This window comes from Emiliania huxleyi (assembly GCF_000372725.1).
Source record: "Emiliania huxleyi CCMP1516 unplaced genomic scaffold EMIHUscaffold_4, whole genome shotgun sequence".
NCBI lineage: Eukaryota > Haptophyta > Isochrysidales > Noelaerhabdaceae > Emiliania > Emiliania huxleyi.
In genome coordinates, this window is record NW_005198966.1 from 111,355 (window position 1) to 124,926 (window position 13,572).

A 13,572-nucleotide genomic window follows, 5' to 3' on the forward strand; every position below is an offset into this window, starting at 1 on the left:
AACCTCTTCTTCAAGCAGTTCTCAAACGCCATCCTCTACGACGACCCGGCGCAGCTCGGCTCCCTCATCAGCGAGGCGCTCGCGACTCCACCCGCCGCGATGACCAAGATGGAGCAGTACGCCCTCTCGTGGGAGGCGCTCCCTAGACACTGCCGAGACACCTCCTAGACACCTCCTCCTAGACACTGCCGAGACACTGCCGAGACACTGCCGAGACACTGCCGGAGAGTCGGAGCAGCAGGCACACCTCTACCCGCCCCCCTGTTTCGCTCGCTGCTCGCGCGCTCTCCCAGGCGGCGACAGAGCGCCTCCCCATGCTCCCCATATCTCCCCATATCTCCCCATATCTCCCCATATCTCCCCATATCTCCCCATATCTCCCAGGCGGCGACAGAGCGCCTCCTCGACGCGGCGGCGCTGCCCGCCGGCACGCGCAGACCAAAGGAGCGGCCGCTGCACTCGCTCGCCTATGGCGTGCACTACACGATGGGCACGCAGCCGCTCTGCGACGTGCTCCGCGTCGCCAGCGGCGTGCGTCCCGTCTTCTCGGTTGAGGAGCGGCTCAGGGCGGCCGTTGGGCTCGCCACCGGAGATCGGGGCGACAGCGACGGGGAGAAGGGCGTCGTCGAGGTCGGCAGCAGCGGCGGTGGCGGTGGTGGCGGCGGCGGCAGCAGCAGTAGCGTTGGCGAGACATTCGGCGGCGAGAGCGGCAGGAGTCGCGGGGAGCAGCAACCCTCAGCAGACGGCTCCACTGACGGCGCGAACAGGTGGAGAGCGCGCTAGTCCGCGGGATGGATGGGGACAAAGCATGTGCCCGAGGGTGGAAGACACGCGACACGTCCAGCCGTCCACCCGTCCCCCCCCACATTTTAAGGTGAGTACCTGTTGTGTTACCCGTCATGTGCCGCGTCTTGGCCACGCGTGCGTTGTAGCGTTACGCTTCCGTCTACTTGTTTAGAGAGCCGTGTCTTCTGAGTCGTCTCTCCTTCGCCTCTCTCTGAGAGAAGTCCCGGCCCCTTTTCGGCGTTTCGAAGCGGCCCCATGACTGCGAAGAGAGATAGGAAGAGGCAGACTCCCTAGGGTGGGCGACGGCTAGCGCACCACACACCTCTCCTTACGCTATACGCAGTAAAAAATCCCTGTGTATCGTGGTGGCGGCGTGCCGTCCTCCCATCCCTCCCTTGGGTTGTCTGTTTTCTTTCTTTTAAGCGGCCCCATTTTAGGATAGCCATTACTGACACCGCCCCCAGCGGCCATGCCCGCGCGGCGCCCCGATCCCCGCGGCCCCCGCGCGCCCGCGGGCTTATACCCGGCCGGGACGCTGGGGAAATAAATAAATAAAACGGACACCTCTACTAGGAGATGGTAAAAAGGAATCCCGGTGCGTTCTTTGTGCAGGGTTCTTTGTGGGTTGCTGGTCGTGACTAGCCGGGGGAGAACTCTCTCTAATAGAGCCGATAGAGCCGTATCTCGGAGTAAGTCTCGGACCCTTCCACATGGTCCCTCGGGTCCCTGCTGCTCCTAATCTCTTTGTACATCCTCCTGCTGATCTCATCTGGAGCGCTCCTTTTCTTTACCTCGACTCCGGCTTCAGATGAGTTTACCTTTACCTCTCCCCTCCAAGTCCAGCCCTACCTCTCTACCTGCGATCTACCTGCGCCACGGCCCTCCGTGCACGTGCGGGAAAGTCGCTCTGACGCTCCTACATTCCGCTATCCTCACACAGCCCGCACACCCCATGGTAGCGAACCTCAGTCCCATCTAGCCCCTTGACCAAGCACGGCCATGCGGCTGCCAGTTGGCGCCAGCCCACGCCTCGCACAACCCGGTCCAGTTGCCAATGTCGCGCCCCGTAAACTTCATCGCAAGGCCAAGCCCGTGCTTGAGCCCTGCGCCGCGGAAGATGTGCGCCTCGACCGCGCCCCCGCGCGAGCGGAGCGCAGCCGCCAGCCGCTCGGTGTTTTGGAACGGCACGATGTCGTCACTCTCAGTGTGCCACAAGAAGAAGGGCGGGGGCGGCGACGAGGCCGGCCGGCGCAGCGCGAGATCATCGAGGGAGACGTCGTCCTCGGCCGTGCGCGGCAACGACTTGCCTAGATCGGGTCCAAGCAGCACCGCGAAGGAGCCATGGTGGCGGAGCGGTCTCGGCTGGCCGCGCGCAGCCTCGCCGACGCAGGCATAGGTGGAGCACTTGCAGAAGGGGTGGCGTCCGACCGCGCAATCGACTGTGTCATTGTGCGCACTGACCAGCGGGTAGGCAAGGATTGCGGCGTCGGGCCGCGCGGAGAACGCCGCCGCGCGGTCGCCCTTGGCGCTCAACAGCTTGTCGACCTCCCCGCCCTCGGCGGCGTCCCACGCAAGGCTCACATGCCCAGCGACGTGCCCGCCAGCGCTAAAGCCAAGCACGCCGATCCTTGGCGCGACGCGCCACGCGGCCGCGTGCAGCCGTACCAGCTGCACAGCGCGCCGTGCATCAAGCAGCGGCGCTGGGTGGCGGCGCATCGTGCGGTACTCGACAACAACGCAGTGGACTCCGGCGAGGTTGAGCCAGTTGCAGGCTCGCCTGCCCTCGGCCTGGACTGTGAGGCTGACGTAGCCACCACCCGGGAACACTAGCACCAGTGGAAGCTCCACGTCTGGGCCCAGCCCGAGCCGGGCGCGCATCGGCTGCGGCACGAGAAAGGGCGTCAACTGCGGGTCCTTTAGCTGGCGCTTTCGACGCGCATAGTCGCGGGGCCCCACATTGTTGATGCTCGCCGAGACGGAGTCAAAGTAGACGTCGGCCGGTGGGTCGTCCGGCCACAGCCGAAGCGGCGGCATGCTCTTGAGACGGAGAGGCGAGTAGGTGGCTGGCATGTTCAACGTGCCGATAGCGTAGGGGGCAGCGCGGCAGCGGGCTCAACGAAGAGCAAACTTGGCGTGACACTTCTTCAAACCCTCTGTAATAATCCACTTGGCCCGGGAACAAACCCAGGCCCGAGCCCTTCCTCTTTCCTCTCTCTTTGGCTCGCGCCAGGGCACTCTCTTTGCAAGTTTGCATCTTCCTTACTTGCGAAAGAAGACGTTGTGCCCGCATTTATTGAATTGCCGGTTGAGGTGCGAGCCCTGGAGGCCCTGGGATTCACACCTTGAGCAAATTTCGAACCGGCGGGAAACCTTTCGTTCCCCTTTTAAACTCCGGCTCTCGCCGTCGGAACATCCCGCCCAATGCGCGCCGGCATCCTAGCCCTGGTCGTTGCTCCGCTGACTGTTGCTGCAGAGCCGTCGCCACCACCGCCGTCGCCGCCGCCGCCCTCCCCCCCCCCTCCGCAGCCCCCCTATCCTCCTCCTCCTCATCCACCGCCGCCTTCACCGCCGCCGCCTTCCCAGCCTACAGAGGCACCGCCGTTGCCACCCCCACCCTCCCCACCTCCCTCAGGACCCGATGCCTCTGTGTCTCCTCTTCCGCCATCGGCACCTCCCTCCACCTCGCCCTCCCCGCCGCCACCCTCCGCCTCGCCCTCCCCGCCGCCTCCCTCCACCTCGCCCTCCCCGCCGCCACCCTCCGCCTCGCCCTCCCCGCCGCCTCCCTCCGCCTCGCCCTCCCCGCCGCCTCCCTCCACCTCACCCTCCCCGCCTCCTCCATCATCACCACTGCCATCGCCATCTCCCTCTGCGCCGCCGTCGCCACCCCGCGATCCCGGCGTCAGAGATTCACCATCACCACCGCCTCCCTCGCCACCGCCTCCGCAGCCGCCCTATCCTCCTCCTCCTCATCCACCGCCGCCTTCACCGCCGCCGCCTTCCCAGCCTACAGAGGCACCGCCGTTGCCACCCCCACCCTCCCCACCTCCCTCAGGACCCGATGCCTCTGTGTCTCCTCTTCCGCCATCGGCACCTCCCTCCACCTCGCCCTCCCCGCCGCCTCCCTCCGCCTCGCCCTCCCCGCCGCCTCCCTCCGCCTCGCCCTCCCCGCCGCCTCCCTCCACCTCACCCTCCCCGCCTCCATTGCCGCCAACCCTGCCGCCTCCACCGCCGCTTTCGCCACCCAATTTTTGTGACGGAGATGAAATGAAGCTTGCGGCCGACATCCCAACGGCAGCTCCTCACGCCAATGTCATCTTTGTCAATTGCATTCCCAACAACTTGACTGCAGGGGACTTCATCGAGATCAATAACACCGTGTACCAAATAGAGTCGTTGGAAATCATACTTGAGATTGTCACTAGTCGCCGCTTGCTTGAGACTGTCGTCGTTGCTGGTATCCCGGATGGCTCGGTTGCGATTAAGCTCACGGCGGACGTGACCGAACCCGCGGGACAGGGGGTGGCCGTGACCACCGTGACAGCGCCTCCGTCGCCCCCGTCCCAACCCCCTCCCTTGCCGCCGCCTCCGGCCGGTCCGGGCGGAGTCGACAAAGATCCGTAATGGCCCTAGATGCCCGCTGCCGTGAGACTGGGAGCCATCTCGTCCCGCTCCTACCTAGCTCCTACCCTCTCTCCTTGTCGCAGGCATCTTCACTTTGCGCACGGCGGCCGCGCAGACTTCCGCGGCGAGGACGGCCGCTACTACAGCTTTTTCTCCGCACCCAATCTTGCTGTCAACGTCAAGACGGAGGACGCCGTGTTCGAAATGCACAGGAAGCTCGGGCACACCCTGACCGTGCACGGAAGCTTCATCACCGAGGTGTGTGCTCAGCAGCCCGCGCTTCCTTGGCGCCCTACTCACCCAATTGCACTGCCACCCCAAAGGTGCACGTGGTAGCGCGCGTTGGGACCGATCGCCAGCTGGCACGCGCCTCGTTTTGGGCGTCTGAGCTGGGACCGAGCAATTGGGGGTGAACGCCCCCTCCCCCTGCTCCGTCCCTCTGCACACTGGCGCGCTCAAGTCTCTCGATTACGGCCTTTGGGCTTGCTCAGGTGGAGGATTGTCAACGGATCGTGCGGCAACGCTTCGACGAGTCCCCGCTTCAAGCTGGGCCCGGGCGGCCGTCGGAAATGCGGTGAGCTGTCCATTGAGGTGTGCCCCTTGCGCATTGCGCAGCGACCTCCCAGCCCCACCCCGTCCGACGCCCGTCCCTGCACTTACGCAGGTCGACATGGCGAGTGCTTATTTTTCTCTGCCCCGATGGAGCCTTCATGTCCGTGGCAATCATGTGTACGGCCACATTTCCGGCCCTCTACACAGATTGGACGTCTCATTTCACGCGAAGGACAACGCGGCCTCGCGGTCCCTCCCGCATGGCCTTGTCGGCCAGTCGTTCTCCTCGACAGCTTCCCGCTGGGGCAACGTCGACGAGTACCCAGCTGAGGGCCACTTCACCACCGCTGCTATGGCTGAGGGTGCAATCGAGGGCGAGGCCGCCATGTACGAGGTGGCCGCTGCAGACGCCACGTCGTTTGCCTTCTCGCGCTTCGATGCGCAAGAGATCACTGGCCCGGTTGACTTGCGACTTGCCAGCGCCGTTGACGCCACGTCCACGGATGAGGCGTTTACCAGCACATAGGTCATAGCATATAGTACACAGATACTGTGTGCTCTCAGATGCCTTGCTCCTCTAAAGTGCTTCGCCTTTTAACGAAGTTGAGATGCTCTGTACCCCGTGTGTGGTTGTCTATTGTGCTCAGCGTCTTGTCTCTGACGTACATACCTCGGCGCTCGGGTACCCCCTGGAGCTGGACGATAGTCGACGTACTACACGACTCTCTCTCTCTCACAACACACACTCTCAAAACAACACCGATCCGCAGCAGCGCGCCGGTATTACATGTACTCATGGCGATCGAGGCACGTCAACGTCGAGGAATCGCCTATGAGAGCTGTGCTGCACAACAGTGCATGTGTCTGTAGGTCTATGCACATGCACATGCGGACATGGACATGGACATGCACATGCACATGCACATGCACATGCACATGCACATGCATGCGCATGTGATGGAGAAGGGAACATCATGCTCGGAGAAGGAGGTCGCTTCAGCAACTGGCGGCGACACAGCGATCGACCAAGAGTCCTGAGCCGTCTTCATTCAGCAGGAGCGCAGAGGCGAGGGCTTCCTGCTGCTTGATGTCCACTTGGATGCGCGCCGGCGGCGTGGGTGTGCCGGGGCCGCTCAGGGCGAGGTGGATCGAGCCGAGGCCGTCGAAAGCGTCCGTCGAAGTCGACAGCAAGACTGTGAAGCAAAGTAGCGCGAACCACTCGCAAATCGCACCGAACGACTCAGCTGTGCCATTCGCAGAGAGCTGGACTACCAAATGCGGGGCCAGCGCGTGAGAGCCAATCGAAGCAGCGGCAGCGAGACAAGCGGCAGCGGCAAAAGCGTTCGTCGACGCCTTGGCGCTCGACGCCGACCAGATCGCATCAAGGACAAAGTAGACGAGGTGGAGCCTAACGCAGCCGGGACGATGAGAGAGGAAGCGGGAAATAGGCGTCGGGCTGCGGGCGGCGTCCCACCCAAAAAAGGCACTCGCGGCGAACGAGTGGAGATTAAAGTCCTCGTCGACGTTGCAGGCGCCTGGTTATACAGCGTGACGTTGCGTGACTGGAGGCGGGACTCCACCCCCGCGCTCGTTCGCCGCAGCACAGGGCGCGCCAACGACGGCAAGGCCGAAGAGGCCTACGCGGCACGGACGGTGGGTGAGAGTCGCGCCTTCCATGACTGGGACTCGAGGCGCGCAAGCCGGCGAGAGAGATGGCATGCAGCAGCGCGTTGAGGTAGAGGCCGAAGCCACGCAAGGTGCGGGCGCGAGCGACGTTGGAGAGGAGAAGATGAGACAGCTGCGATGCGGCAGCGAGCAGGGCGCCCAGGCAGACCATGTAGCGGGAGATGATGTTGGAGGGTGGGCTCACCTGCGCTCATGGCCAAGGGGAGGACTTGGGGGAGGCATGCGGAGAAGGCCAGCGGGTGTGAGCAAGTCACCCACATGTCGCAGAGCGTAGGCCAAGCCTATGGAGGCGCCACGGGAGATGTGGGGACGCGGTACGGCGCGCGTGTGCGTCGAAGAGACCGCGGGGCGGCCGAGCGAGGGTGGATGGTCCCGTCGGCCCAAGACAGGAGAAACGTTGTCGACACCTAGTCAACCGACGGCTATGTGGCGATCGAAGCGCGCTGCGGCTGCCGCAGGATGTTCGCAGCACCCACCGTCACAGCTACCATTCGCTGCACAATGCGGACAAGCCCCTTTTCGCTCCAAGAGGCGAGCGGCGACGGAGTGGAGGCGGCGGGGCCGGAGAGGGAGGGGAGCGGGCCCTGGCAGAAGGGGAGCGGGCCGTGGCTGCGAAGGTAGCCGAACGAGAAGTCGGGGCAGCAGGCCTGGACATGAAGGTCGCACTCTTCTCACCGCGTGGCACTGTGCGCAATCCTTCCACAAGGCAGATCACACCGCAGCGTACATGGGGAAGAAGAGGATCAGAGCCGCAGCGTCGGACCATTCCAGCAGAGGCACGGCCGGGTTTCGGTCGATCGTGAGAGCCAGATTGCCGGGCAGCCAGCGCGCCTTCGAGACGAGCGAAGCGACGGCGAGCAGGCTGAGTCCGACACGCGGCGCTTTTCTGGGCAGACTGCACACGGCTTGCACTGCGTAGATGGTCCCGATGCCGAATGTAAGGATCGCAGCGATGTTGTGGATGCCCGCAAAGGGACCAACATCGCAAGATGGCACCTTCGAGTCCTCACACACCGCCCCGACCACGCCCATGGTGACGCAGGAGAAGTGAGTGACCGAGAGAAGAGCGGCCTGGAGGCGCGCGGGAGAGCCTGCGCCGACCCGGGCGTAGTAGAAGGCGGAGTAGACGACGCCGAGACCGGCCGCGACCATGGAGAGCGTGAGGCGCGACAGATACGTACCCGGTGGGTAGACCCACGTGTCAGAGATCATTGGAAGGAACACTTGGCACTCGTGTTCACCGACGCATGTCAAGTATGTGGTCCCGATGCACACAGCCAGAAGCGAAGAGAGTAGCAGCGTGAGGTGCGGCACGCTGAGCGTCAGTAGGCGCTCGGTGGAGAAAGCTGTCGAGTCGTTGGACGACGGCATGTTCCCTGTCTGTGTGAGTCAGTGCTACGCGGTGCCGCCCTTGGAGAGGCGAGAGAGGCCAAAAACGCGGCCGGCCGTGCCGAATTGCAACCAGCAAGGGAGAGCTTGATTGTTTTTTCCGCGATCTCTTTGGAAAGGAGGTTCGCAGCACCCTGAGGTGTGTGTGTCTCGCGAGATGTGAGGCGCATGCGCCCAGGAGGGGAGGGCGCATGCGTAACGACGCTGCTAGAGATGCCTTTCGGGGCCCAGAGATAAAAACTTCTGTGATGCCATGCGTGCGACATGCGTGACCTAGTAGTGTCCCGAGCTATGGGAAGAAAGAAATAAAAACTATGGGCGTGTTCACGTTGGAGCCAGGTGTAGTGTGGACGCGAGAATAGCTCCGCCGTTCATGGAGGCAACCGATGCGAGTCGACTGGTGTGTGTCGTCGTGGTTTCGTATCAAGAATACTCACTCACTCACCCTGACGCCTGAGGGAGGCGGCGAACCAGCTGAGCAACAAACTTTCGCATGCTCAGCACCTGGACGAGGTCACATGGACAACCAAGAACTGGCACGGGCTGCAGATGCAGCGCTTGTCGGTCGTCCTCCACACCGCTGTGGCGTTGAACGAGCTAGCGTGCGGGGGGAGCGGCATTGTGCATGGTGCGGAGTGCATTGCCGTTCTTAACGGAGTCGCTTAGGCGGCTCCGGTGGTGAGCCGGTGCGTGTGCCAGTCCGCGCCAGTCCGCGCCGTTGTGTCGTGCCAGTGTGCTGTGTGAGAGAGGCTTGTATTTTAAATTCTTCCCGCGCTGGGTAGGTTCTCGAGGTTCTCGAGGTTATATCCTTTGGCCGCGTTGGCTAGCGAGAATTGGTGTGACGCGATCCACGCTGGCGTGTTTTCTGACGGCCGACCGTCAGTGCGCGTACCTGTCACACCCTATCCGTCGACCCACACCCTAGCCCTCCCCCTTTGCCGCCCGTTCCTTGCGCGTCATGGACCAGAACTCAGTGAAATTGAGAGCACCGTCGCCGTCCAGGTCGCCCCGTGCCACCCACGCCGCGGCTTGCCTTGGCGTGGGGCGCTCGCCCTTGAGCGTGAGCGCAATCTCGGCGACATCCGCCGGGCCGAAGACGCCGTCCTTGTCGCGGTCGTACTGCCTGAAGCCCGCCTCGACGCGCAGCTTGGTGGGCCACTCCCTCCACGCATCGAGAGAGAACATCTCGCTAGTGTCGGGCTTGCGCACCAGGCCGTAGTGGACTGCGACGCTGAAGCCCGCCACGCTGGCTGCGGAGAAGCCGAGCGCGAGCAACACCTCTGGAGAAGGGCAGCAGCAGCAGCAGCAGCAGCAGGCGCGGCCGTCGCCATCCCGAAGGTCGTCCTCCGAGTCGCTCGCCTCGCTCGAGCCGCTCGAGCCGCTCGAGCCCGTGCTCTCTGAGCCGTCGGACTGGACGCCGCCCTCCGGCGGCCGCGCAATGGCCATCGCCTTTGGCCGCCGGTAGAGACTGGGAGGCAGGCGCCGAGCGGCGCCACGCTGCCAGCGCGGGTGTCGTGAGGCCACAGCGCCGCTGCCGGCCAGCCTGCTGGGGTCGCCGCTCCGCAGATCGTCTTGCATGTGGAATGCGCGTGTTGGCCTCCGTCGCGACCGGAGTTGACGTACGTTACATGGGGGGACCACGCAGACCCGGGCCCAGGCAACACACCACGTCGAGGGAGGACAACCAGCGATCGTCACTGTCAGGCAACGCCGGGTCGCCCCCCGCTGACTCCGCTGCGGCCCAAAACATCAGGGTTCCGGCTCCTACCACCCGGATAGGGGGTAGTCTGTTGACACTGACTCGCGCCAAAACGCCCTACCTCACCTGGCAGTCTCTCCTACCACAGGCACACTGACACAGGGGTGGCAGGGGCGGCGGCAGGAGTCACCCACATTACTATGCGGGCCTCACTAGAGGTGCGTCCTGTGTCGTGTCCTCGTCCTTGATGTCTTGCGGGGGAAGGGGAATGGGCTGTGTGTCTGTGCATGCATGTGTGTGTGTGTGTGTGTGTGTGTGTGTGTGTGTGTGTGTGTGTGTGTGTGCGTGTGTGTGTGTGTGTGCGTGTGCGTGTGCTGTGCGACCCGCCCTGACGCGCGATCACCGATTTGTGACGCTCCCCACCTTGGTTGCTGTGAGAGAGGCTTGTATCTTAATTAAGAATTCTTTGCCCAGCGCTGAGTCAGCAGGCATGAGAAGAGGTGATGCAGTACAAGAGAGAGCAGTCGGGACGTGAACAGAGTCCAGCCGAGGTGCTGTAGTGCGGCAGATAGGGCAGCGGCACCGGATTGGTCAGAGTGCACACGAGACGCACACAAGCGTGACCACCTTGACAGCGACGCGGAGGCTGTCAGCAAGATGGGTGCGGGCAGCAGCGCGTGAGCGAGGCGATCGGGCCGGTGACATACCTTGGGCGTCCCTTGAGCAGTCAACGCCGTGTGTGGAGAGAGTTGTGGCCTGCTGCCTGGAACACCTTTGTGAAAAAGAAATCGATTCCGGAAAGAAAGAAAGAAAACGGACAAGCCAAGGGAGGGATGGGAGGACGGCACGCCGCCACCACAAGGGATTTTAAGGAGTTGCGTTGTGATGCCCTAGCCGTCGCCCACCCTTGGGCGTCCGCCTCTCGCTCACTGAACCTCCAAACTTTGATATTTCTTTGCAGAGCGCTGAGTCAGAAGCAGGCATGCTGCCAGCGGCCAACGACTGTCCCTCGCCTGGACTCCACTCCCCACCCTGCGCCTACCTGCACGCAGGCTATAATGTGGGCTGCTCTCTCCACGCTCCTCGCCCTTGGCGCCGGCTCCTCGTCTGGACCAAAGGTGACGCACAAAGTGTACTTTGACATCACAATCGGTGGTGAGCCGGCTGGGCGGATCGTGATGGGCCTGTACGGCAAGACGGTGCCCAAGACTGTCGAGAACTGTGCGCCGGATGCCCGCCTCTCTGCCGCCGCGGTGGCGCTTATGACGCCCCGCCCGCCCCGCCGCCCTGCCGTCAGTCCGCGCCCTCGCGACCGGCGAGAAGGGGATGGGCAAGAGCGGCAAGCCGCTCGCCTTCAAGGGGTCCAAGTTCCACCGCGTGATCCCCAACTTCATGCTGCAGGGCGGCGACTTCACGCGTGGCGACGGCACCGGCGGCGAGTCGGTGAGCCTGCGGCCACGCCGGACGCTCGCCACCCGCCCGCTCTACCACCACGCTGGACGCTCTCGCCACCCCCCCGCTCCGCCCGGCCCACTGCGGACCGGCGTCTGTCCCGTGCTCAGATTTACGGCGAGAAGTTTGCCGACGAGAACTTCAAGCTGAAGCACACCGGCCCGGGCATCCTCTCGATGGCCAACGCCGGCCCGGGCACCAACGGCTCCCAGTTCTTCATCTGCACCGTCAAGACGGCGTGGCTGGACGGCAAGCACGTCGTCTTTGGCAAGGCGCACACACGCGCACACGCGCACACGCGCACGCGCCCGTCCCTGTGGACATGGCAGCGTGGCGCCGTCCCTGTGGCACATGGCAGCGTGGCAGCGCTGCCCGGGCGTCGCGCTGCGAGAGGTGAGCCGGCCTCTCCTGGTCCCTGCCCCTCGCAGGTGCTCGAGGGTATGGACATCGTCAAGAAGGTCGAGGGGGTCGGCTCGCCCTCGGGCAAGACGTCCAAGGAGGTTCTCATCGCCGACTCCGGCGAGCTCGAGGTGACCGCCGACGCGCCAGCCGAGGAGCTCTAGCCTCTGTGGCGCGCACCGCCAGCGTGACTGTGCCTCTGTGCGACGCGGGACAACTCACAGCGCCACGTCACGTCGTGGCGCACACACCGCTTGTGTTCCTACATCTCTCAAGTCTTATCGAACGAACCGCACAGCCAGCGGGGCGCCCACAGCGCCCCAGGGTAGGCCGGTCGGACCCGATTTTATTAAATTTTCAAGTTTAAGCGCAGACCTCAAGACTTGAACGCAAGCATGTTCAGGCCATCTAGAGTGCCGAACAACATCGCACCGGTTCGATTCGCGCATCACGGCCGCGCAAACTGGCTGCACTGCGGCGCGAGGCTCAGCGGGGCGTCCGGACCACTGACTCGGGCGATGTGGTGGTCGAGCGCAGCCTTCTTGAGCTGGAGAGCCGCCGCAGTATGCGCGGTGGATGGGACGTCGGCCAAACCGCGACGCGCAAGCTGCAGGGAGGAGCTACAGCGGCTCCGCTCCTCATGCTGGTTCGCCAAACCGAGACGTTGAGGTCCTCGTACACTCATGTCGCGCCTCGAGTAAGAGCCATCACGCTGCCCAGCGCTGGACCGTCGTAAGGTCCGGCCTTAGGCCAGCTCGCAGCACTGTATGAACTCACGCTGGCGAGCACCATCCCAGGATGAGGCCTTCAAGAGCGCGCGCCAGGGACGTCCGTATGGCAAAATCGGCGTGAATTCGCTATGAAAACGCTTCCAACCCATCAAGAGCGGGCTCAGAAGAGACGATGCTAACCCAGGATCACCAGGGCACCTTAGGGTATCGAAATTTTCCACCCCCCCACCCCCTCCCGCTCCCCCGGCCCGCGCCTCTCCCCCTAACTAACACACCGGCACCACCGCGGACACCCTCACCAAGCCTCTCCCCCCGCCTCGCCGCTCTCGCGGTGCAAGCCGACTCCTGGCGACCGTCCTGGTCAGCGGCCCTTGCCAGGACGGTCCGACCGCCGCGCTCGCTCCGGTGAGCGAGCACTACAGTAGCACACCGCACCTGCACCGCCTGTAGTGGCACCGGCACCAGCCTCCCCAGCCCCGCCTCTCCAACGTCTCACTCGCCACCCTGCTCGCTGCCGCCCCGCCCGTCGCCACTGCCACTAATCTGCCGCTCCGCAGCCCGCTCCACCTTCCCGCCCGCAGCGCCTCCCGTGCCGACGCAGCCTAGAGACAACAGAGCTGGGTCAATATCACCGCGGGAACGCCTCCTCTCGACGTGGGACAGAGCCTCCTCCACAACGTCGAGAGAGCGACGGCCAGCATGGCGCGGCGCAACGTCGCGCGGCAGTGGCCGCAGTGGCTCGAGGCGGGCAGCGCCGGCGACAACGAACGCGGAGCGCGCGGCGACAGCGGTGGCGAGAGCCGAGGGACGTGACTACACCCTCGTGCGCCGTGCGCGCGCAACCTCGTCAGCCAACCACGCGCCGCACCAGCGCCGCGAGCGACGCCTCGAGGCACAACGTGCAGCCGCCGCATCCCCCGCCGCCGCCGCCGCCGCCGCCGCCGCCGCCGCTGCCTCGCTCCGCGGCGGCGGCGCCGCCGCCGCAGACTGTAAGCACCAACAGCCCGCGGCTCGGCACGCGGCGGCCGCCTCCGGCCTGGGGGCGCGTCGGCAGCGCGGCGCGCCACCTCGCTGCTCGACACGCGCCGGACCTGTCATGCGCGGCTGCGCCACCGCTTCCTCGTGCGGCGCCGTCGCCGCCGCCACGCCGGCCGCCTGCTGTGAGCGCCGCGCTGCTCGGCCGCACCCGCCCGTGCCGGCCGCAGCTGCTCTGCCGTCAGCGCCGTCGCCGTCACGGGCCAAGCCGCCGTTGTCGCC

General features: G+C 64.7%; 6 protein-coding genes across 6 annotated transcripts; 4 read left to right on the plus strand and 2 right to left on the minus strand.

The window, feature by feature from the left end:
• Positions 1-99: 99 nt before the first annotated feature.
• EMIHUDRAFT_195923 (hypothetical protein) lies at positions 100-755 on the plus strand (the record flags this gene model as incomplete). The annotated part of the gene is made up of 3 exons (XM_005770315.1): positions 100-128; positions 438-624; positions 714-755. The coding sequence occupies 3 exons, from the start codon at positions 100-102 to the stop codon at positions 753-755; spliced, it is 258 nt and encodes an 85-aa protein (XP_005770372.1).
• A 1,006-nt stretch (positions 756-1,761) lies between these two features.
• On the minus strand, positions 1,762-2,820 carry EMIHUDRAFT_195924 (hypothetical protein; the record flags this gene model as incomplete). Its single annotated transcript, XM_005770316.1, has 1 exon — positions 1,762-2,820. The coding sequence occupies one exon, from the start codon at positions 2,818-2,820 to the stop codon at positions 1,762-1,764; it is 1,059 nt and encodes a 352-aa protein (XP_005770373.1).
• Positions 2,821-4,050: 1,230 nt separating this feature from the next.
• On the plus strand, positions 4,051-5,485 carry EMIHUDRAFT_195925 (hypothetical protein; the record flags this gene model as incomplete). The annotated part of the gene is made up of 4 exons (XM_005770317.1): positions 4,051-4,334; positions 4,491-4,665; positions 4,899-4,981; positions 5,167-5,485. The coding sequence occupies 4 exons, from the start codon at positions 4,051-4,053 to the stop codon at positions 5,483-5,485; spliced, it is 861 nt and encodes a 286-aa protein (XP_005770374.1).
• A 119-nt stretch (positions 5,486-5,604) lies between these two features.
• On the plus strand, positions 5,605-6,509 carry EMIHUDRAFT_349772 (hypothetical protein). The gene is made up of 2 exons (XM_005770318.1): positions 5,605-6,367; positions 6,434-6,509. Exon 1 carries the CDS (start codon positions 6,047-6,049, stop codon positions 6,251-6,253), a length of 207 nt encoding a protein of 68 aa, XP_005770375.1. The 5' UTR covers positions 5,605-6,046; the 3' UTR covers positions 6,254-6,367; positions 6,434-6,509.
• Positions 6,510-8,955: 2,446 nt separating this feature from the next.
• EMIHUDRAFT_195927 (hypothetical protein) lies at positions 8,956-9,612 on the minus strand (the record flags this gene model as incomplete). The annotated part of the gene is made up of 2 exons (XM_005770319.1): positions 8,956-9,280; positions 9,446-9,612. 2 exons carry the CDS (start codon positions 9,610-9,612, stop codon positions 8,956-8,958), a joined length of 492 nt encoding a protein of 163 aa, XP_005770376.1.
• A 1,173-nt stretch (positions 9,613-10,785) lies between these two features.
• CYPB1 (peptidyl-prolyl isomerase) lies at positions 10,786-11,874 on the plus strand. Its single transcript, XM_005770320.1, has 4 exons — positions 10,786-10,954; positions 11,031-11,176; positions 11,296-11,457; positions 11,614-11,874. Exons 1-4 carry the CDS (start codon positions 10,792-10,794, stop codon positions 11,746-11,748), a joined length of 606 nt encoding a protein of 201 aa, XP_005770377.1. The 5' UTR covers positions 10,786-10,791; the 3' UTR covers positions 11,749-11,874.
• Positions 11,875-13,572: the final 1,698 nt, after the last annotated feature.